Here is a 25,778-nt window from a genome sequence, read left to right on the forward strand (position 1 = left end):
GAGTGTTTGGCTCTGGTCCTGTACTCGCAGGAATATAGAGGAATGAGGGGGGGGGGACCCTCATTGAAACCTATTGAATGATGAAATGCTTAGATTAGATTGGATTTGGAGAGGATGTTTCCCATAGTGGGAGAATATGACCAGAGGGCACAACCTCAAAATAGAGGGACAACCATTTACAATGGAGATGAGGACTATCTTTAGCCAGAGGTTGGTGAGTCTGGAATTTAATTGCCATAGGCAGCATTGGAGGCCAGGTCATTGAGTGTTTTTAAGGTGGAGGTTGATAGATTCTTGTTAAGTCAGAGCACAGAAGATTTTGGGGAGAAGGCAGAAAAATGGGGTTGAGAGGGAAATGGATCAACCATAATCAAATAGTGGAGCAGACTTGATGGGCTGAATGACCTAATTCTGCTCCAATGTTTTATGGTCTGCTGATGAAAATCTTAACACCAGAACAAGTCTACGATGTAATTTATTTTTATACCTTGCATAAAAAAGTATAATACAAATACAGTGTACTTGCAACCTCAATCAAAACTGAAAGTTTGCCATTATTTGTTGGGTTCAACAGCTGATTCAGGTGTTATCCTGATGCTGCTTTTGTTACTGAGCATGCATTTTACTTTGATTGTATTAATGGTGTGTAATTTTTTTTATTGTTAAGTACATACGTGTGATGAACAAGTGTAAGACAAAGACTGCTTACCAGTAATAGATAAACTGAGAGTAAGAAATGATGGCAGTCTCAAGCTATCTCATTATATATTCTAAAACTGAAAAAAAATCGGAAACCTTCTGGCCTCAAGCATTTCAGATCGGGTACTTGACCTGTGTTAGGACTTCAGAGCTATGGTGCAGTGGAACAAAAGAGGAGTTGAGCCACAGGTCAAATTGGCCAAAATGATAGGTCCTGGTGAAGGGTCTTGGCCTGAAATGGCCCCTATTTACTATTTTCCATAGATGCTGCCTGGCCTACTGAGTTCCTCCAGCATTTTCTGTGGTTTGCTTGGATTTCCAGCACCTGCAGATGTATAGAAAAGAGCTCAAAAATGAGATAACATTGGAACTTGAACAACAGAGGTCTCTGGAGGAGCGAGACTGCACTAGCATACCAGAACCACCATTTGAGCTCCCCATGTTTATGTTACTGTGAGAAAATGACAGTTGCTTTCAAATATGACCATCCCAACATGGAGTGCATAATTGAAATTGGCGTGCTTTCTTATACATAATTTAACATGAAGACAATGAGCAGTCCAGGTGACTGCCTTAAACCTCAATTATCAGTCACCCAGGAAGAACCCTCTCCAATATTGTTGCAGGCTTCATCAGCACCACAATAATCCAAACATCATATGTACCTTTGTCTCACCTGCCTATCACCATCTCAACAGTTAATGTCAGAGCCACTTGGGCCCTACAAGTTTATCCTGCCATTGAGATGATGACTGATCCAAACACCATCTTAACTGTGAATTCCCTCCTACTCACTATAAGAATTCTCTCCCATTTTATCAAAAATCTATCGCAAATAAGACTCTACTTTCGCTCCCTTTTTGAACAAGAGAGTTGAGAAGAATCGTGACCCTTCTACAGAAAATTTAACCTTAGCCATTTTAAATGCTTGGTGTTTTATTTGATACACTGACCCTTTGTTCTAGACTTTCTCACAAGAAATTGTACTCTGTCAAGATTCCTCACAATCTTTTGCTTCATTTGATGATTAAGATGCATTCTGTATGTTTCCTTAACCAACCTTAAGATTTGATAAATTTAAAAACATTATTTTACTAATTTTCACTTTATAGAATTTTTCTGCAAACAACCCTTCATTCCAATTGAGGAATAACCTGCCAGGCTTCAGATTAATTTGATGATACAAATTGTAACTAATGAAATGTCCACCAGAGTGCAGAATTGGCTCTGAGATGTCATGGCAGAACCACAGTACACAGTCAAGCTTGAGAGTTAACCTGGCTGTTTTTTCTGTTAACTGTTAAAATTAATGAGATTTTAGCAGGTTACATTTTTGAATTATTGTTGAAGTGGGAGTTAATAGGTGACTGTCCTACAGGCAATGTTGACTTTTGCAGCTAACAAATGCAGATCTTTGGTTTTCTAGATAAAACTGGTAGAGATGAGCAGTCTTGCAAAATTGAAAATGAGCAAATAATTAAATATTTCTTTTAACCAGTATTGTTTGTTACTGTGCAAATCCTGTTTTATTGTCATTTACTGAAGTAGTTAACAAAGCTACTCTTACATCAAGAACTGTTAATTTAACACCTGTCTCTTAATATTTTTCATACTAGTCCCTTGGTGCTAGTTTTCATTTAACCAGACATTTCAACTTTAGTTAAAGTTGCAAGATATACACAGGATATTGTTGATGGAGTGTTGTTAATATCCTCTTCAAGACTCCCCAGTTTGCAAATAACTTCTTCATTATGATTTAAGAGACATGCTTGCAATTCAAGTAATTTGGCTTAGAGGTTTATGGTAGTACAAGCTTTTAAAAATGGTTTTTGCTGTTATTAGGCATCACCTAATTATTCTACTCTCATACCAAACTATTCCAGCACATTTGATGATGTGACCAACCCTTGGCTAACTGTGGAAGCAAAACAACTGTACTACAGTTCAGTCCTGGTTAGGTGGTGGGGATTAGGTCTGCTGAATCAGAGCACCATGGTAGTGTTGTGATTAGTGTGATGCTATTACAGCTCAGACCATCAGAGTTTGGGGTTCAATTCCAGTGCCCTCTGTAAGCAAGTTCTTTCCAGTGTGTGTTTGAGTTTCCTCCTGGCGCTCCAGTTTCTCCCACAGTTAGATGTACCAGTTAGTGGGCAAATTAGTCATTGTAAATTGTCCCATGATTAGGCTCAGGTAAAATCAGTGGGTTGCTGGGTGGTGCGGCTCAAAGGGTCAGAAGAGCCTATTCTGCGCTGTATCTGTAAATTATTATGATTAAAGATTACTTACTTTCTCCCTTCTGGCCTTCAGTAAGTGTAATCTGTAAGTCTTGATTGATTAAAATACTATTCCATACAGGAGTTTTTAGCTTGCCGTTGGGGATACTGAGAGGATTTTTTTTAATTGTGGGGAATCCTTAATCTGTCAATCTTGACTTTGAATAAATTTGATATAATTTCCAGAGTGTTCTGATGCAGGGAATTCTGAAATTTTACAATTCCTCCACATCTTCGTATTACATGAATTGGCTTCCCTTATTCTGAAGCTATGTCCCTCAGTCTGATATCCATTCCCTTCCTCCCACGAGGTGAAGCATCCTCTGGGCATTTGGAGAGAGCTGAATATGACATACCATCATTACATAAGATAGTCTTGCCAATGTATTCAGCTTCTTCAATTTCTCATGATAATCGCCTCATCCCAAGGATTCTAGTGAACCTTATCTGAACTACAGAACATAGAACACTACAGAACAGTACAGGCCCTTTGGCCAATGATATAATGCTAATCTTATAACCTACTCAGAGATCAATCTAACCTTTTCTTTCTACATAGCCCTCCACTCCTAGTGTGTTGGCATCTTGCATCACCATTGGCATTTGCGTTCCATGCGTTCTTTTTTTTAAAAAACTTGCCTCTGATATGCCCCCTTATGCTTCAATCACCTTAAACTTATAACACCTCCCTTTTAGCTACTGCTGCCCTTGAGAAAAGGTGCTGAAAACCTTCTCAATCATCTTGTGCACTCATATCAAGTTACTTCTCATCCTCCTTTGCTCAGAAGAGAAAAGCCCAGCTTGCTCATCCTTTCTTCATTAGACATGAGTTTTGTCTTCGTGAAATTATGTTGCCCCTTAAATTGTATAGAATCAAGACTAAAATTGTACATAATCCTCTAAGTATAGTTTCATCAGTGGTCTTTATAGATGTAGGAGAATTTATCTTAAACTCCATTCCCATTGGAATCAAGACAAAAATTTATTGTGTGTTCCTACATGCTGACTTTGTGTTGCATGTACAAGATCTCTCTGGATCTTCCAAACTTCTTTTGATTCCACAATAGAGCCACAAGCTGGAAAGTACCAGATGTCACCCTGAATGTTAGGATATGAAGAGACAAGAAAAGGGGTACCATAGACTGTAGTGAGAAAATGTTCAAGTCTGTTATTAAAGAAATGGCAACAGGGCACAGAAGATAATAACCATATAGGCAGAGATGAACAAGCATGTTAGTTTCTTTGAATTTATAACTAGCAGAACAGATAAGGTCAGTGCATATTTATTTGGACTCTCAGAAGGCCTCCAAAAGATACCACACAATTAAACAAAATTAGAACACATGGGTTTGGGAGTAATTTTATTGGCATAGATTGAGAATTGATCGACAACTTGGTTCCCTACTGATAAAATATACTGTACTCTGTTCCTTCATCTGAGTAAATGTTATGCTGTAGATGATAAATTGTTGAAGTCCCAGACTGATCCCTCTGGCACCATGGTTATAACAGCTTATCAGCTTTGTCAGCCTGAAACCACCTAACCATGCATTGCAAAATTGCTGGACGGTTAGCTAGTTCTGAAGGGTTTTGACCCAAAATGTTGACAATTTATTCCCCTCCAAAGTTCCTCCAGCATTTTGTGTGTTACTCTGAATTTCTAGCATCTGCTGAATCTTTTGAGTTTATGACTATATATTCCAACTCTGTTAGCTACACAGTCCTCATATTCATGTATTATACACACTGCCGTGAGTGTTACCTTGCATGGTAAACATTTGTGGTAACTGCTGGAAATCTGAATACGCAACATCTGCTGATTATTAAATATCAAAATTCAAATAAACTCTATTACTGAAGGTAGCTGACTGTGTTACTGCAATCTGGCTATGAAGCAGAAGCTAGTTGATCTTTTCAATTTGTAATGGGTTTTTGTTTGGTTCTAAATATTGAGCGATGTGCAGATGGGGATCCTACCAAATGAGCAGTGTTCACAATTTGTCCAGGATAGGCAATATTGCTAGCAGTAGTAATTCCATTAGTTAGACCATAAGACATAGGAGCAGAATTAGGCCATTTGGTCCATTGAGTCTGCTCCACCATTCAATCAATGCTGATCCTTTTCTCCCCTCCTCAGCCTTCTCCCTGTAACCTTTGATGTACAATCAAGAACCTATCAATCTCTGCCTTAAATACACTCAACGACCTGGCCTTGGTTATCATTTGAGTACAATATTCTGACAAAACATGAAATAACTTGCTACCAGTCTGCAGGGTACAGTAATGTTAACTTTAAGTTACAAGACCAATAGCCAAAGTGCTGATACATTAAATGTCAGAATTTAAATTCAAGTATTTAAATATGGAATTTCAAAAATGGCCAGTCTCACTAATGATAATCACAAAACTAATGAACTACTATAAAAATCCATTTGGTTCACTGTCCTTAAGGGACAAAAATCTGCCATGCTCACTTGATGATCCCAAACTCCACCAACTCCCCTCACCTAATATGTTTGGTGTAAACACCTCCTCCGACCAGGGACAATCAGGGATGTGTAACAATTGCAAGCACTGATGAGTGACATCATATCCTGTATTATGGAAGAATACAGGTGCAATTATTCACTTCCGTTATTTCTTCCATATTATTTCTTTCCTCAATCACTTCTTAATCAGATGGGTACTTGTATAGTATAGTTTTATGATATAGCTGGGCTAATTTCATTCCTATCTTTATTGTTTATTGACAACACCCCTATTCCCTTTTATGGATCTGTCTCTGATTGTGACATAAACTCTGGTACTGTGGCAATATTAGAAGGAGCAAGGTGAAATGTTGGCCTAGTTTTAAGAAAACAAATCCTTTTATCAGAATGTTACATTAAAATTAAAGTAAGAATAAAAGAACTGCAGATACTGGAAACCTAAAATAAGGAGAAGAGTTGCTTCTTTTCATACAACTACACTAGCTGTATCCTACTCAGGCTACTCCAAAAGTCCTTCCCAAACCTGTACTTCCAAGAAGGATAATGGCTGAAAGTACATTGGAACACCAAAATCAAAGTTGTTTGCTGTTCTTGCCAACATATTGTTGGCCTCTTTAACATAACTGGATCTCTTTGCCCAATGGTACTAGAGATCTGCTTTCACCAGAAGATTTTGGTTTCAGAAGGTGGCTCTCAATCCTGTTTTTCAGACGATTTAGGATGGGTAATGAATGTTGGCTCTGCCAATGATGCCCATATTCCAAAACTGAATATTTACAATGGGGAAAAAATCTGCTGGCAGCACAAAGGTTTTCAGTAATGCAAGTTTTATGTGGTCTTGTCAATTTACTGAAATTTAAATGAGATCTAGGCAATCCTGAGTGTAGACATACCAGGAGTAGAAGTGTTCCTACCTATTTTAAAGCAGGTTTGAATTCCCACATACAACTTCTTAAGAGCAGCTTCTTCCCCTCCGCTATCAAGTATCTGAATGGTCCATGAACTACCTCACTATTTTGCTTTCCCGCTGTTTATTTATTTATCGTAACTTGTAATTTTTCTTGTACTGTACTGCTGCCAGCAAAATAATTCACATCAAATTGTATTTCAGTGATAAACCTGATTCTGATTCTGTGTGAACAGGGTGCAAGATGGCTCTTAGACTCAAAAGAATGCAGACACTAGAAATCGTGAGCAACACGCAAAATGCTGGAGGAACTCAGCAGGTCAGGCAGCATCTATGGAGGGGAATAAACAGCCGACGTTTCGGGCCAAGACCCTTCATTAGTGTGTTATACAAGGCAAGATCTTCACTGTAGCTCAGTATGTATGACAATGATATACTGATTCAAATTCCAATTACTAACACCTTTCAATCTTCCATATTTAAAAATAAATGGCTTTGCTGTGTACTTTACAATGTTGATGGTCTCCCAGTTTACTGTACTGTATTCTGTCTTTATCCATTCACTTAACTTTCCATGCCACCTTAAAGCTTTTGCATCATCCTCTGCTTGTTAACATCAATAATAAGTACACTTGATCGAAATCATTAATCAAGACATTCAAACCCTATAGCTATTACCCACAGCTTCCCAATGTACTTGGGTTTCTAACTTAACTGATCTTCAGTCTGTCAGTTCACTTTCCCTTGTGCTATACTTTTCTCACTAAAATCTTATCCAATGCCTTTTGAAGTGCAAAGTATGTAACATCTGCCCTATCCAGTTAGTCTTAAAACTCTGAACTGATTGGTGAATTTCCATTTCCTTGAAATAAGCCCATGTTGATTCTGATTGTTATTATTTTGAGGATTGTGTTGACTCTTTAGTAGTAGATTCTGACATTTTAAATAACAAAAAACAAATACTAGAAATACTTTGTAGATTGGGCAGCATCTACAGAACGAAGAAGTTGACAAATGGTCATTAACACAAAATGTTAATTTTCTTGAACTTTTTACATATGCTGCCTAATATGACTAATTCTATTATTTTCTCTTTGTCACATTAAGACCATCTGCACTCTCAGATTCTGTCTTTTCCTTGAACTGGTCTTTGATTCCACTTTCCTCCTCAAACAATGGAATTGCATTTGCTGTCTTGGAATCTGGAATTCTAGAAGATGACTGCCATCTCTTAGAAAATTTTGGGATTCAGTTCATGGGGTCAAGGATTTTATTTGCTGTCAGTCCCATAAGTCAAAACTCTCTTTAAGTGAATGTTAATTTATTTCAATTCCTCATTTTGCTCTAGAGCTATTCTCCACTTTGTTGCAGCAATTTTCGTGTGTCATCTTCAGTTAAGACAGACACAAGATATTTGTAAATCAATTCTTGATTTCTTAATATGTATTTAACTTAATATATACTTAACTTAATATTGCCCATGTTATATTTGTTGATCTTTTCAGTTTTGCATTTCTGTAGAAACATTTTTGACCTGCCTGTTGCTAGATTTCTGTTCCCTTTCCTTACCATTTTTATGGTCCTTTTTTATTTTTCCTCCCCCATCTTCAAGTTTTTAGCAATGTTGTAAGCCACTTCCTTTTGATCAACTGCTTTCATTTAGGAGTTCTTATCAAAGAAATACCCTTTTTAATTCTTTAATTCTTCAACTGTCACACCTTTTTGTTCTGATTTCATATTCTGATACAAGATTGTTTAAATAAGATTCTATGTTATTGTACTCACTCGTTCAAAAAGTCCATCTAGTGTCCAGATTATTAATCTACTTAATTGCAGAATTAAAAATCATAGGGTTAAGAGGATTTTTTAATAGATCAACATGGTGAGAAACTAATAAGGAAATAATTAGTCTTCTATTCTATCATTGCTCATTTAGTTTGCCTAACCTGTATATGAATTAAAGTCCCCAATGATTACCGTGAAGTCCATGTGAAGTGCCCTTTTCATTTCCTACTGAAGGTTTAGGCCCAATAAACACCTCCCACCACTGCTTTGAGCTGTTTGGCAGCTCCACCGAAACTAATTCCACTCTTGATTTTCTGAGTTAGAATCTTTTCTCTAGCTGCTTTTATCCTATTCTTTGTTATCACTGATGGAGTGTAGGTGCTTGGCAAAGTGGTCTCCCAATCTACGTTGGGCCTCACTGATATATACCAGGAGCACTGGCTAAAGTAAATGACCCCAACAGACTCAGAGGTGAAGTGTCACCTCACCTGGAAGGACTATTTGGGGCCCTGAATTGTAGTGAGGGAGGAGGAGTAGTAAGGGTAGGTGTAGCACTTTTTCCATTTGCAAGGGTAAGTGCCAGGTGTGAGATTAGTGGGGAGGGATTTATAGACAAAGGAGTCATGGAAAGAGCAATCTCTGTGGGAAACAATGTGGTGGAGAAGGGAAGGATGTGTTTGGCGGTGGTATCCAGTTGGATATGGTGGAATTTATGGAGAATTATGTGGTGGACACAGATGCTGATGGGGTGGTAGGTGAGGACAAGAGGAACCCTATCCCTGGTGGGATAGCCTGAGGATGGGGTGAGGGCAGATGTACACAAAGTGGAAGAGATGCAGTTGGAGGGCAACATTGGTGGGGGAAGGGAAGCCCCTTCGAAGGAGGAGGACATCTTCATTCTGGAATGAAAAGTCTCATCCTACGAGCAGATGTGACAGGAACAAAGGAATTGAGAAGGGGCTGGCATTTTTACAAGTAACAGGGTCGTAAGAGGTATAGTTCAGGTAGCTGTGAGAGTCAGTGGGTTTATAAAAGATATCAGTAGATAAGCTGTTTCCAAAGATGGAGACGGAGAGATTGAGAAAGGGGTGGGAGATGTTGATTGTCAGTGAGATGGAGATAGTACTTGCAATCCGCTCAGATTGTGGTCTTCTGGTTAAGAAGTCGAGGTTCCAGTTGCAGAGGGAGGTTCAGAGGTCCAGGTTTTGGAGCTTTACGATCGGGATCGTAGGAGCCGTATTCAATAAACTGCATCCTGACGGGTATTTGGATTGACATTTCTCCTGTTAGAACCACTTGAATGAACAACTTAACATTATCATACAACTGCAGGTGTCCCAGAATACACTTTGACCAATAAACTATATGTAGATTAGGTGATGTAACAAAACTTCATGATAATCCCCTCTGGATCAGCTCTATTGAGGAATTAATATGGAAGAAAGCATGTGAACACTTAGCCACTCTTTTAAATGTTATGACAACAAATGATTTGATGGTTGCTCCACTTCACTTTCTACCCTTCCTCCCTTGCTCAAACCCACTTTTTTGACCAATTCCCAGCATGACTACTTCAACTTCTATTATGCAAAAAATCAGTGATTACGGAAACAATATTTTAGTTTGCTGAAGTTTTGTGTTCAATATGTGTAGGAAGGCAAGATGCTCCTAACTGGAAATTTATGAAATCCCCATCTGAGCCCTGGCAATTGTGCAATACTATTTCTCAATAGTTTATGCTCTTCTTTTGCTGCTGAGCAACAGCAAACATTACTCACTGAGTGTATGATTAAATAAGGTGGATCAAAAACATTCTTGTAAACGGCTGATCATCTTGTCATACACAGCAGTTGCTAAGACAAATAACAGTGGCCATGTTGCTTACATCAAAATTATGCGTTTGTGATGGATGACCCTCTAAAACACTCATAAAATGTATTTGTTCAGTTGTATTTAAATTGTTTTTAAAAAAACATTAATTATTCAAGGGTCTGAGCAATGGAAGGCCCCCAGCAGCATTTATTTATGTATGTAGAATGAAAACAGACATGCTGCCTTGAGTAGAAGCTAATTTAAATATAGTATAGCAAAAATTAGTAGTAAGTTAGAGGACTGAGAAGCTTTTAAACGCCAACAGAAGGCAACAAAAAAAATGGCATAGGGAAGGAAAAGATGAAATATGAAGGTAAGAAAGTCAATAATATCAAAGAGGATACTAAAAGTTTTTTTTCAGATGTATGAAAAGTAAAAGAGAGCCCAGCGTGGATATTGGACAACTTGAATTTGGAGTTACATGATAAACTACGCCAAAATCAACATGGTTACCTTGAGGGAAAGTCTTGCCTGACAAATCTGTTGGAATCCTTTGAGTAAATAATACACCGGATAGACAAATGAGAGTCAGTTGATATTTACTTGGATTTCCAGAAGGCCTTTGACAAGGTGCTTCACATGATGCTGCTTAACAAGACAAGTGCCCATGGTATTACAGTAAAGGCTCTAGCATGGATAGAGGTTTGGACGCATTGGTAGAATGGGCAAAGAAGTAGGTGGAAGACAGTGTCGGCAAGTTGGAGGCTACCCAGCCGGTTTATAAGGTGTTGTTCCTCCAACCTGATGGCATGAACATTGACTTCTCTAACTTCTGTTAAGGCCCCATCTCCCCTTCTTACCCTATCCCTGACATATTTAGTTGTTTGCCTGTTCTCCATCTCCCTCTGGTGCTTCCCCCCCCACCCCTTTCTTTCTCCTGAGGCCTCCCGTCCCATGATCCTTTCCCTTCAGCTCTGTATCACTTTCGCCAATCACCTTTCCAGCTCTTAACTTCATCCCACCCCCTCCATTCTTCTATCATTTAGCATTTTCCCCTTCCCCCCCCCCCTACTACTTTCAAATCTCTTACTATCTTTCCTTTCAGTTAGTCCTGACGAAGGGTCTCGGCCCGAAACGTCGACAGCGTTTCTCCCTATAGATGCTGCCTAGCCTGCTGTGTTCTACCAGCGTTTTGTGTGTGTTGTTTGAATTTCCAGCATCTGCAGATTTCCTCATGTTTGCAGGCTAACTTACAGGTTGAGTCAGTGGTAAGGAAGGCAAGTACAATGTTAACATTCACTTCGAGAGGACTAGAATACAAGAACAAGGATGTGATGCTGAGGCTTTCTAAGGCATTGGTCAGACCACACTTGACGTATTGAGAGCAGTTTTAGGCCCCTTTTCTAAGAAAAGATATGCTGGCATTGGAGAGGGTCCAGAGAAAGTTCATGAGAATGATTCTGAATGAAAGCAAAATGGAGGAAAATGTAATGCATTACGTATTCTGTATTGTGTCATTCCTTCAGTAAAAATCAGTTATAAAAAATAACGAAAATGTTGACATGTGCGGAATGTTTGTTTCTGTTCCTGCACTCGCTGGAGCTTAGAGGAATGAGGAAGAATCTCATACAAACCTATCAAATATTAAAAGGATTAGAGTGGATGTGGAGAGGGTGTTTCTGATAGTGGAAAAGTCTAAAATCAGAGGGCACAGCTTCAGAATAGAGGAATGTCCATTTAGAACAGAGATGAGGAGGAATTTTTTTAGCCAGAGGGTGTTGAATCTGGGGAATTCATTGCCATGGACAGTTGTGTAAGCCAAGTCATTGAGAGTATTAAAAGCAGAGGTTGATAGGTTCTTGATTAGTTGGAGTGTCAAAGGTTATGGTGAGAAGGCAGGAGAATAGAGTTGAGAGGAATAATAAATCAGCCACGATGGAATAGTGGAGACTCGATAGGCCGAATGGCCTGATTCTGCTCCTATGTCTTATGGTCTCAAAGGTGCTCTCTACTCTCAATGCCATTTTGGAGCCTATGTATTGTTTAAGTCATAGGTGTCAAACTCAAGGCCCGCGGGCCATATCCAGCCCGGCGTACAATTATATCCGGCCTGCGAGATCATTTTAGATAGATCTATTATTTTAATTATTAATGGCCCGGCGATATGAAGCCTATGATTGTAAATTCATAAAAATAATGCTTGCTCAGCAGTCTTCTTCATAAGAAACGGAATTTGTTAAGTGAAACACTTTGTAGTTATAGCAGAGACTGAGACACATGAGAACAGGCTGAAAAAACAGAGGCAATGAAAGCTGCGTTCGCACATGCCCGACTGATCCGGCCCACATGAAGCTGCATTTTGCCCAATCCGGCCCGTGACCTAAAATGAGTTTGACACCCCTGGTTTAAGTTGAAGAAAACCATATCAATTATTCTTCATCTAAGCAGAAGAGAAGTGTGTTTTTGTAATAGCAGTCTCAGTAAGATTATGCCATTGCTTTCAGAAAGCTACTCTTGAAGAAATAAATCAAAATCAAGTTTATTGTGATGCACAACTTTAAGAAGTCCATGAGAAAACGCAGTCCATTTTTGTGCAAAGTGATCATAATGTTGCTAATTGGTTGAAGAACTGAATGGTTGATAAGAAATGGGTGTTCTTGAACCTTCTGCTGTTAGACTTCATATTTATAAAGCAACTTTCAAATCTTTCAGTTGTCACTTAAGTACTTTTGAAATACAATCATCTTTCTAATGTCAGAAAGATAATATGAATATGCAAAGTTTCTGTAAGTACCAATGTGATTATGATCACATTGTGCATGTGTGAAGTAAATTAAGAGATAAAAATAGCTCAGGCCATACCACTTTTCTTCACGATAACCCCTTGGAATTTTTTCAGATCTTCTTAAAAAATCTCTTACACTGATCCCTCAGAAGGTAAGACCTCAAATAAAACAGCATCCGTCTTTGCAGCATTGCAGTTGTCAAATCTGCTATTGTGCTTAATTCTCCAGAATTGAATTGAACCTTCTAATGTACACTTAGCTGAAGGACCACTGTCCCATAGGATGTAAATAAAGCTTGTAAGTGTTTTGTGGGGATGCTGAGCTTTAGTTTCACATTAATGTGCCCCATAAAATCTTGCATGCTACGTGCATAATCATATTCCCATCATCTCTTTTGCACATGGGAATATGGGCACAGGTGTGGTTTTTGTATTAGTATGTGGAACTGGAATTGTGATTTTATTGAAAGGTAAAGTGCTTGAGGGTAGTTTGTGTCTGGAACTATATGCTGCCTTTAGGAGATTAAGAGGGGCAACCATTATCAAGATGGTTATCCAATGATTTCCTATCTGAAACTAACTGTACTAATAAAATTAAAGCAGCCTGCTGCTCTTACTCAGGGTATTTGGTACTCATCTGGACTTTTTACCTTTTGATGGATTTTGTTTATATGTGACTTTCACATATTCTTTTAGTGCTGATTGAACAGGTGTCAAGTAATTTCGAAGCTAAGAAATCCAATGAAGTAGACAGGATAACAGATGATCAATGATCTTATTGATTAGAGAAAGGTTTAAAGGCCCAATAGCCCAGTTTGTTTTAACAATTCCATTTCAAACATTAAAGGTATGAAGAACAATATTTTGAATTTTGGCTAGCTAATATAGCTAATAAATCCCTCTGGGTCCTACAATAATGAAGAGCTATTGTTGACACGTTAGATTCTTCTGACCCTCCCTTCTCAGTTTCTTTAAGCTTTTTCCTCATTCCAATTGCTCGGTTGCCAAAACAAACAAGAAGACCTGGGTGAGTGTCATTCTGAGGCAAAGAGGTCAAAGATTCTGTTGTTCACTGATTTCAGACTTTTTAGATAAAAGTGCCACTTTCTTAGCATGGAAAATTATGAAATTTCGTAAATGTGAGAGGCAGTTTTACTGGGTTGAACACCTGTTAGCCTATCCAAGCCCATCTCAAAACTTTTATTTCTGACATTTTTTCCGCCTGCATTTTTGTAGTTCTTTATGAAAATAATCTTAAAAAAGAATTGAGTTGTCTACCCAAGGTTAGTGTGTTTAAAAAAAAAAGTCTCAAGTTATCAAGTCAAGTCACTTTTTATTGTCATTTCGACCATATCTGCTGATACAGTACGCAGTAAAAACGAGACAACGTTTTTCAGGACCATGGTGCTCCATGAAACAGTACAAAAACCGCACTGAACTACGTGAAAACAACACAGAAAAAAAAAACTAAACTAGACTACAGACCTACCCAGGACTGCATAAAGTGCACAAAACAGTGCAGGCATTACAATAAGTAATAGACAAGACAATAGGCACAGTAGAGGGCAGTAAGTTGGTGTCAGTCCAGTCTCTGGGTATTGAGGAGTCTGATAGCTTGGGGGAAGAAACTGTTACATAGTCTGGTCATGAGAGCCCGAATGCTCCGGTGCCTTTTCCCAGATGGCAGGAGGGAGAAGAGTTTGTATGAGGGGGTGTGTGGGGTCCTTCATAATGCTGTTTGCCTTGCGGGTGCAGCGTGTAGTGTAAATGTCCGTAATAGCGGGAAGAAAGACCCCGATGATCTTCTCAGCTGACCTCACTATCCACTGTAGGATCTTGCAATCCAAGATGATGCAATTTCTGTATCAGGCAGTGATGCAGCTGCTCAGGATGCTCTCAATATAACCTCTGTAGAATGTGATGAGGATGGGGGGTGGGAGATGGACTTTCCTCACCCCTCGCAGAAAGTAGAGACACTGCTGGGCTTTCTTTGCTATGGAGCTGGTGTTGAGGAACCAGGTGAGATTCTCCGCCAGATGCTCACCAAGAAATTTGGTGCTCTTAACAATCTCTACCAAGGAGCCATTGATGTTCAGTGGGGAGTGAATATTGTGCCCTCCTGAAGTCACCAACTATCTCTTTTGTTTTGTTCACATTCAGAGACATGTTGCAGGGGGCAGCAGGGTCTTGATGTGCCTCATGACGAGCCTCTCAAAACACTTCAGTAGGTACCATGAAACTCTGGAGAGGTGATTGAAGTTACCTTGAAAGTATCTCATCTAAATGTACTATACGTACTCAAATCAAAAGATGTGGATGAACCAGGAGATTCATAGTCTGCAAAGGGCTTGATCTGTGGCATTCAAGTTTAGTGATCCAGAACTATACAAGAAGGTCAGGTACGACTTATGGAGGACTATCTCGAGCAAAAGAACAATTTCAATTGAGTTTAGAGTCAGAATGCAGCGTGTAGTGTAAATGTCCGTAATAGCAGGAAGAGAGACCCCGCTGATCTTCTCAGCTAACCTCACTATCCACTGTAGGATCTTGCAATCCAAGATGATGCAATTTCTGTGTCAGGCAGTGATGCAGCTGCTCAGGATGATTGAGTTTAGAGTCAGAATCGGATTGCACATCAACTCTGGCAGGATTTGCTGGCCTTTACTTCCTGCAAAGAGAAACCTAACATCATGAATGGCCGTGATGCCTCACTCTCAGGTGAGCTCAGCACCTTTTATGCACGGCTTGAAAGGGAAAATAAATCTGCAGCTATGAGGATCTCTGCAGCACCCAGTGACCTTATGATCTAACTTGGAGACTGACGTCACAACATCTTGCAAGAGGGTAAACCCTGCAAGTCAGTAGGTGCTGATGGTGTACCTAGTAAGGCTCTGAAAACCTGTGCCAGCAAATTGGTAGCTGTGTTCAAAGAAACTTTCTGTCATTGCTACAATCGGCAGTTCCCACCTGCTTTAAAAGGGCAACGATCATGGCAAAGTTCAAAGTAAAATTTATTATCAGAGTAAATACATGTCCACACATACAACCCTGAGATTCTTTTTCTGCGGGCATTCTTAGCAAATCTGTGGAACAGTAACTGTAAACAATGGATAACAAACTGCAAATGCAGATATAGATAAATAGCAATAAATAACGAGCATAAAATAAGATAAGAGGCCTTGAATGAGTGTAATTATCCCAATGCCCAAGAAGAGAAGTGTGAACAGCCTTAACAATTATCATCCAGTAGCAATCACTTCTACATGGTGATGAAGTGCTTTGATAGGTTGGTTAAGGATAGAATCAGCTCCTGTTTTAGCAATGACTGGACTCACTGCAGCTTATCTGTTGCCACAGTAAGCCTACAATGAATGCAATCTCATTGGCTATTCATGCGTCCTTGGATCACTAGGACAATATTAATACTTTTGCCAGGCTGCTGTTTATTGATTACAGTTCAGCATTCAACACAATCGTTCCTGCAGGTCTGATCAAAATGCTCCAAAACCTAAGTCTCTGTACCTCCCTCTGCAACTGGATCCTCGACTTCCTCATTGGAAGACCAGTCTGAGCCAATTGGAATTAACATCTTCACCTCACTGATAATCGATACTGGTGCAGCTCAAGGATATGTGCTTAGCCCACTGCTCTACTGTCTCTTTACCCATGACTGCGTGGCTAGACACAGCTCAAATATCATCTATAAGTTTGCTGACAGCTCGACTATGGTTGGCAGAATTTCCGATGCTGATGAGAAATGATACAGGAACAAAATTTATCAGCAAGCTGAGTAGCATTGCAGCAACAACCTTTCACTCAACGTCAGTAAAACCAAAGAATTGTTCGAGGATTTCGAAAAGGTTAAGATGAGGGAACACACGCCAGTCTTCAAAGAGGGATCAGAAGTGGAAAGGGTGAATAATTTCAATTTTCTGTGTGTCAATATCAGAGGATCTATCTGGACCCAACATATCAATGCAGTTACAAAAAGGGCCGCCTTTCATAAGCAATACATGTCTAGGGTCTGTATGATTTGGGGTTTAACCAAAAAGGAACATCAGGATGATCCTATTATAGGAACCTCGATCTGAGTGAATGCTGTGTAAATACTGTACATACAAATTTATTGGTAGCCCAGAGGTAACAGATCGTACACCAGCATAAGATTATAAAGAAAGTATATTTACCAGTTTTCAGCTTTATCGAACAGTTAACTGATAAAGAAAAGGAAAGACAAAAGGGACCATTACAGTTAAACTAGTCTAAATGTGCACGTAAACATTGAGCTGATTTCTGCAGTAGCTGGGAGCTAAATTCCTCTCACCAACCACAGGTGGAACTTCCCTTTTTGGAATGCTCCGCCTCACAAAGCACTCCTTGCAATAGGGTCTCCCCTTTGGATAGGATCCTCCAGGCATCTTCCCTTCATAGCTCCCACCAAAAGACTCCAAACCAGACTACTGCCTTTCAGAAAACTCTTCCCACTCAGCTCTCAAGAATGTTCCATGCTAACCTACTGCTGATTGGCTGACACAACATTCCTAAGTTGGATAACATGGCTCCTTATTTTTAACGAAAACCGAAACACTTACTAGCAAGACACATTGCTTTTACAGTAAACTGCTAAAATAAAATGCCTCACAGCATATCAGTAAATCTTAACCAGGGAATTGCATCCTTCACCCCCCCCCCCCCCCCACCTTACCAAAAAATAGTCACGTCCTCATGACTTTGAAACTTATTAAACCATTATTAATAACTCAATTCAAATGAAGTTCATGATTTCAGGACCTCCAATTCATTTGCAATTGGCAGTAACATATCTCACTATTGGGATGGACGCAATACTCTGTTTCCCTGGTACATCATGTACCAGCCTATCTAGAGGTTTCCTGACTCTCTGAGACCTTCTTAGCTCATCATCAGTTTTCTCAGCCTCAGGCACTTGTGACTGTTCCTGTTTACTTGGGAATACCTCCCCGTCTTTCACTTGTACCTTCATACTGCTTAGGTCCCCCGGCCACATGACTAAACTCAACTTCATCCCCCCAGTTATATTGGAGCCCAGTTTCCCCTTACTGTCCATTATCACGTCTGCCTGTCCACTGGTGGTATTTCCTGTTACTGTACATCTGAGTCAGGGCTGCGAGATTCAGAAATCTCCATCAGTTCTCAGGGTCTTTACATAAGTTAAAGCATACCACACTCCCACTTCTTCACCCTCTGAGTCTGTACAGTATTCAGTGGTTGGTCCCTCTTCAGGCCTTTCCACTGTAATCACACTCTTGTAGGCTCCATGTCAGGCTCTGGATCAACACGTGCTCCCTGCCATAGGGGTAGAAGGTGATTCTGATAGAGAATCTTGACTGGACCATTCCCATCCTCTGGCTTTGCATGGAAAACTGGCAAATTATGGAGGCATCTGGCTCTCCATAATATAAGCCATTGACACTCAGTTGTCAACCAATTTATGCTTCCCTAGTAGGCACAAATTTCTTATTAAAACTCTGTCTCCAGGCATCAGTTGAGAGAACCTAATCTTTTGATCATATCTCCTCATTTCCTTTGTTTTGCCTGGTAGCAGAAACTGCTGCTAGCTCATAAGCCTTAGCAGTTCTTTACTCAGTCCGATACATACTTGAAATGTCTTCTGCGGCAAGTCTTCACCGCTGGTTCTAAAACCAAGATCTACAGGTAATCTTACTTCATGCCTGAACATCAAATAGTATGACAAGAAGCCAGTAACTTCATTCTGTGTACAGTTATAGCAGTGTACCAAATGCCCAATATGCTGGCTCCACTTGTTCTTTTTGTTGGCATCCAGAGTTCCAAGCATGTTTAGCAATATCCGGTTGAACTTTTCATGCCGAGGATCACCATGAGGGTGATTGGGCATGGTACTCGACTTCTAGATTCCAAGCATGCCTAATTACTTCCGTGTGAGCTGACACTCAAAATCCCTTCCCTGGTTACTGTGTATCCCTCTCAGGAGGCCATAATGAACAAAACACTTCTCCTATAACACTTTGGCAACTGTGGATGCTCTCTGATCCTTGGTGGGGAAGTGCACAACTTGCAGTACTCTTCATTGTCAAGCTTCATTCGGTCTTGAACGAATCCATAGGTCTTGTCAAACCCCAAATGATTTGAGTCATCGTGAAGTGATTTTATTACAGTCCTCCGGTACTTCGCGGGCAAAGCCATCTGGAAACACCAAAGTTGGTCTGGAGGAGATGTGATTTTTTTTTTAATGAAACTTTGTTCCTCAACTTCAGTTTGTCCCATTCCCTCATCAGTAGGGATATGGTGGGGTGTTTTATCTTCTCAGCTTGGGCCATATCCCCTTTGCCAACAGATGACCAAATGGCATCTATATAAGGGTCATCTCATTGGGCTGCTGCTAATTCCGCAGGACTCAAGGCAGACAACTGCTTCCTAACCTGAGCGGTTAAGCTGCATCATGCTTGTGCAATGGCATGACTGGAAGCTCCCAAATGATCCACAGCACTACCATGTTATAGCCTTGCCTCTGATTTCCCCAGTGTGGAAAACTAGAACATTGTTTTAACACCGGAGACAGGAACACCCTCCACTCTCCATCCATTTCTGGCAGCTCTTGCGAATGTCAGGCCAACACATCTGCATCAGTGTTCTGGCTCCCTGGCTGATATTTAAGGCTGAAATCATAAGCAGGCATCTGCACCAACCAGCGATGACCTGTGGCATCCAGCTTCGCTAAGGTCAAGATATGTCAGTGGATTGTTGTCAATCCTCACTTTGAATTTGGCACCGTATAAATAGTCACTTAACTTATCCACCATTTCAACATCAAGAACTCCAATTTGTATGTAGGGTAGTTTAATTTGGATGGTGACTGATGCTGGCTGATGAAATCAACAGGACTCAACCCTTCACCATGGTCCTGATATAGAACACTGCCTAAGCTCTCGCGGCTGGCGTCTGTATGCAGTACATATGGCAACTGGGGATTTGTAAAGGCCAGCAAAGGTGCTTTAGTTAGCAACTCTTTCAGCAGTTTCACATTTTGCATCCCATCTGTCCCTGAAAGGCTCTGAAGGGCTAAGGTAAACCTTCACCTTTTCCTCTCCTTCACTCTCCTCCCTTTCTTCCCCAAGGACAGGTAACCACACAGAAGCTGATTCAAAGGGTGGCTTACGCTGGAGCAGTACTTCACAATTCTCTGGTAGTTTCCACAGAATCCAAGGAATGCATATAGGGCACTCCCATTCTTGGGCCTTAGCTAGGTGGTCACCACCTCTCTCGGATAGATCTGTATCCGCTCGTATCCTGTGAGACTGTCCAACATAGTTGACTGGTGTCTTACAGAATTGGCACTTGTCCAGTGACAGTTTTGATCCTTCAGCTTTCAGGTGGTCTCGCACCTTCAGTAGCCTCATCACATGCTCTTCCAGTACACCAATACCTCATCTAAGTACACCAGTACCTCGATCAAGTTCATGTCCCCAACAGTCTTCTCCATGATGCGTTGAAAAGTAGCCTGTGCTCCTGATATGCCCTGGGGCATTCTTTCAAACTGGAAGAATCCAAGTGGAGATATGAATGCTGCCTTCTCTTTATCAGCTTCACTCATGGCCACGTGATAATACCCACTCCTTAGATCCAACACACTGAACCATTTTACTCCCTTCAGGCAGGCCGGGACATCCTCAATCTGTGCAACAGAATATTGGTCTGAGACTATGACTGTTCAGTGTCCAATAACCAAAACACTTTCATACCTTCCCATTCTTCTTCCTCGCCGACTCAATGATAATTCCAGCTTCTGATGATTTCACCAGGTGCTGCTGAACATCTTCCACCTCTGCTAATCGCCATATCTTCACCCCTGTCCTCCAGTGTGGTGAGTATTCTTGGAGCAACCCACATCAAACTCATCTGTAGAAAAAGCACCTTTTGAGCTTCAACATCTTCTTAGTTAGTCTCCTTTCCATTTCTCGGGTACCACAGAGTCACCAAAGTTGAATGACTTTGCTGTTAACATTCCCGATCCAGGAGGCTATCTCTCTCCTGGTTTTCTCACCAGAAAACTAGGCATTTTCCTCACAGGGAAAAGATATGTCATTGGCACCCCACATCTGAGGGTAACCTCTCTCTCCAAGGTATTCCTGGCAATCAGTGTCATCCTGTTGCATTGATAGTCGGAAGTTTCTGCAGTTCAGATCTCACCAGCCCACCAGCAAGTAAGCATGACTCTTAGTGATCCTCCAGCGCGTACACGAGGAGGACCTTAGCAAAGGGCATTCCAGAGAATTTGGGGTTTCTCATCACTCTAGCTACCTCCCCCGGACATAACATGATGGGATTGGACTGGGTGTACCACACAGTTCCTTGTTTATGCTTGTCATCCTGCTTAGGAAAAGCTTGCACCTTCTCAAAAGCCTCTCCAAACACTGGGTGAATAGACAAGGTTTTCAAAAAATTCTCTCTGTTTCTCTCATATGCCCCACAAGCCTTCTCACAATGGGAGTATTTGTTCCCACAGTGAAGGAAGCTTCCCGTTTTTCAACTGGATCCGGACAGACCAACATTAATGTATCTAGGGTCTCAGCTATTCCAGCATCTGTTTCCAAAAACTCCAGTTGCAATGACAAGTAATCATCAGTACCACGGCCCCAAATTTCTAGGGCACTGAGTGGTGTCAATGGTAAATCAAATATCAGTTGCAAAAGGATCTGTAGAGTAGAGCAACTTCAGAACCTGTGTCAAATACAGTTCTAGCATAAATACCCACAGTCCATATGGATACATTCAAGCTTGGTTCCACTAAGCCTTCAAGAATAGGATTTTTCACTTTAGTGTTTCCCTTAATGCATTGATTGGAATGTGTTCTCTCTGATACACCAGCCCATTCCCTTACTGGGTCCCTCTGAATTTGCCTGACTCCCTTTTCTGTTTAAGCAACCATTGGATTACTTTCCAAAGGTTTTCTTGTTCTTCACACTCCAGTTTGAAATGTCCATCTTCTCCGTAGTTGTAACAGAAAATACCTGTCACTTCCCTAGTCAAAAGACCCCTTTGAGCAGCTTCCTTCTGTTTAGTACGTCCTACAGGTGAGTCAGGTTTCCTATTGGACTTGTTACGCTTGGTGGCAACACTAGCTAGCATCAACCGAGATACCCCCCCACCCTGAGTGAGAATTTTGCTAGGTGGGTTTCACTTCATCTAGCAAAACCCCCGCTTGTGCCCATGTAGTTATCAATAGCCCATAAATGACAGATCATAAACCTATTTAAAATTATAATGGAAGTATATTTACTAATTGTCAACTTCGTCAAATAGCTAACAGAGAAAGAAACAGAAAGATAAAAGGGCCCATTGCAGTTAAATCAGTCTAAATGTGCATATAAACATTGCTCATTTCTGTAGTAGCTGAAAGTAGCTTTACTCGGGGAGCTGAATTCTCCTCACCAATCGCAGGTAGAACTTCCCTTCTTAGAATCCTCTGCCTCGCAAAGCACTTCTTGCAAAAGGGTCTCTCCTTTGGCATCTTCCCTGGTGCTTTTCTCTCCTCACCTCCCACCCAAAAGACCTCAAACCAGACTACTGTCCTTCAGAATACTCTCCCCACCCAGCTGTTAAGAACGTTCCATGCCATCCCACTCCTGATTGGCTGATGCAACATTCCTAAGTTGGATAACATGGCTCCTTATCTTTAGCCAAAACCAGAACACTCTTCACCAGTAGGACACGCTGCTTTTACAGAAACAGAAACCTGCTAAAATAAAATATCTCACAGCATAGCAGTAGAAATCTTAACCAGGGCATTACATATACTTGTATATGTCATTGATATTAAAGTTGTTTCTGATACTCAATGCAAGTTAGGATCAGTGGGCATGCTTTGCCTCATTTGTGTCTAGCAGAGAAGAGAAACTACAGAGAAAGAAAATGGTGGTCATTGCATGTATTTATTGCTGGTCATAACAACCCAAGCTCGCTCTCTCTCTCCTTTTCACTACCCTCCACATAATCATGTTCTAGTTGGTTGAGTGTTTTGAAGCATAGCTGAAGAAATTTGTCGCCAACTGATGAAATTTTGAAGTTTGTTCTTGGGCAGAAGATTTTTTAAAAATGAATTATAATATGGTCCAAGGTGATACACTGGCCACCACATAACAGCCAGCACTACTTTGCCATCACTTGTAACGGTAAGGTATCAACAGGGAGTCCCTGTTTGTTGTCTAATACTAAATAAGGAAACACTTTGTTGCTGCACTTTTTGTAAATGTGGTACCAAATCAAGAGAGATGGAAGAATTTATAATGGACAAGTGAGGCAATAGCAAAGAAACTGAATTCTTGCCTGAATTATGGGAGTTGGGGGAAAAAGCCGCCTGAAATATAAGAGAACCAAGGGTCTAGCAAGGATGAGGAAGTGAAGGAAAGAAGTCATAATGGAATAAAAATGCCAGTGTAGTTAGTGAGACTGAAAGCTAAATAAATTCGTAGGATCTAATCATCTGCATCACTGAGTTGTCAGAGAAGTAGCTGCAGCACAGTATTGGTTTTTGGTTTATTGTCTCGTGTACCAAGATGCAGTGAAAAACTTGTCTTCCTTACTGTTGACATAGATCAAATCATTACACAGTACATGGAGCTAGAATAAGGTAAAACAATCACAAACCAAAATAAAGTGTAAAAGCTATTGAAAAAGTGCAGTGCAGGTAAATAATAGAGTGCAAGATTGCAAGGTCAAGAGTCCATCTTATCACACAAGAGGTCTGTTCAAGAGTTTGATAACAACAGGATAGAAGCTGTCCTGAGCCTGGTAACTGAAATGATTATAATTTTTTAGTTATAATAATTTATAAATAATTTAGATAATAATTAGTTTCAGAATTTTGTACAGATTTGACAATAGCCAAATTGTTCAAATTTGCACTGTTCAAGCAATTAAGGAATATAGGGATAATTTAGGAAAATGCATTATAATGGATTTACTTTTGTGTATATTCATTGTAATACCCATCCACTCTTGTACTTCAGTGAAAGTATTAACAATGATTTGGAGCTCAACTCCTTGAGTATTCACAAATATGTGTATACTTCAACTTCTGAAGTTTGAGGAGGGTAGTTGCTTTAGGTTGCTCTAGCAGCTTCTCATCATATCGGAAGAATGACTGTTTGTTTGCAAGATGCTTGTTGAAGGTGACCTGCAATGTTGCAAAAAGAAAGATTGAGAAAAGTCTTGAAGCAAATGACACCTGTCTTCATTGAGAATGTTTCTGTTGTAGACTTATCTTATTCACAGCTTACACATCATTGTGAATCAATTGTTGATTTCTATGGGAAGCCAAATTTGAGGAGGCTGGAGTTCCTCGCAATTGAAGGAGTCAAGGGTATTAATGGGATCGACTAAGGCTGTATATAGTGGCTGGTGCCATTCCCTGCACTTGTCCTAGTATTGTTGTGTGGTGAAGATTCTATGTCTCTGGGCAAATGGCATCCAATATGTAATTTGGGAAGCAATTCTTTGGCTACTGGGAGTTGAGGAAGACCCAGGTAATTGTGTTCCCTATAGTGGATAGCACGATAACCTCTTTTTAATTCTGTTTGGGAAAATTGGTCTCCTGTCTTGAAAATGGTTAAAATTCTGGCCTATTTCAGGTCTAGATTTTGTGGTGAAAGCTCTTTCCCCAACAAGTTTTATGTCTGTGGCCAAGGCTTTTGTTATTTTTGAATTAGGATCTATCCTCTTTGAAATTTTGTCAGTCAGCAAATAACACATTAAGATAAGACACAATGCTCACCAACAATGAATTTATTATACTTTAGTAAACCTGATTTTTAAAAAATTATTCAGGATTTCTGGTGTTTGTACTTTTCAGACCTTGCGGTCAATGTTTTGTTTTGCATTACTTTATATTGGTTAAATTCCAAGATCACTCAGTGCTCAGTGGTGATAGTTTCTGTTTAAACAAAGAAGCAGGTATACCTTTGAACTCATTATGAATTATTACTAATAAGCTAGTTGCTTTTCTGGCCAAGTTTTTAATTGTTTTTTTCCCCATATCTGAGTGAAGCATTGCACTGCATTCTTGGAGTGAGTTAATGTTCAAGTGCCACTGCATCCTTCTACCAGCAGAATTCTTCAAAGTGAGTTAGAGTACACTGACATTTGTGAGCAGCTGGTATCAAAGTGATGTGTGAAATATGAGTCTGCAAGTGTGTTGTATAACATTCCCATTTTAGTAGTTTTAAATGGTATAGAACACGTGATGTATTTATGTAACAAAAAATATTTTTACAGAAAAACTGGAAATCTGGAAAATATTGAGTGATTAACATAAGTATAATTTTAACTTCACTGCAAGCTAACTTTATTGACTGGATGGTCAATAAAGTTAATTCTATAGGTTTCTTTACTGACAATGATATAATTTCAAAATTATTGCCTTTGGTGTCAAATGAAAGAAATAATTTGCATGAAATGTTCGGAGCAGTTTTTTGAAGGAAGATGAATGCTATTGGTGTTCAACTTACACAGATATATGGAATAAATTTGATCGTGATATTGGTCTTGAATCCAGAAACACACTACTTATAAATAGACATTGTTAATCTGCTTTTGTTAAATTACTATTTCCGTCACCGTAGCCTTGTATGTAAATGTGCCATTATTCTATAAATGATGGATATGGTTTTTATTGGCCTTATCATTTCAATGCCAGCAAATATCATGTTTAATTGTAATAATTATTATAGTACTTACAACTGGAAAGACTGAAGACGTCAAAAATCTTGATTTCATTAACTGACGTGAAAGTAAGGTTTGTACAAATTTGTTTAGCCACAAAATGTGAAGGAGGTAAGGTGGTCTGAATGAAAGCAGTTTATTTTGCAGCTACAAAATGAAATAGCATTTGGATCTACAACTGTGTCATTGCTGAATTGCTAAATAACCACGAACTCTGTTTTATAGGCCTTCTCTCCGACGTGGAAGCTCCTTCACTTTTCTGACTCCTGGACCATGGGATTTTACTCTGG

General features: G+C 39.9%; 1 protein-coding gene across 1 annotated transcript in view; it reads left to right on the plus strand.

The window, feature by feature from the left end:
- The window catches only part of LOC132404310 (neuroepithelial cell-transforming gene 1 protein-like), an 84,692-nt gene that overhangs the window by 35,646 nt on the left and 23,268 nt on the right, over positions 1–25,778 (plus strand). The window contains exon 2 of the mRNA XM_059988483.1: positions 25,714–25,777. Coding sequence (XP_059844466.1) covers positions 25,714–25,777 — 64 coding nt within the window. The remainder of the gene's footprint in view (positions 1–25,713; position 25,778) is intronic.

The sequence above is a fragment of the Hypanus sabinus genome, chromosome 13 (assembly GCF_030144855.1).
Source record: "Hypanus sabinus isolate sHypSab1 chromosome 13, sHypSab1.hap1, whole genome shotgun sequence".
In the NCBI taxonomy this organism is placed as follows: Eukaryota; Metazoa; Chordata; class Chondrichthyes; order Myliobatiformes; family Dasyatidae; genus Hypanus; species Hypanus sabinus.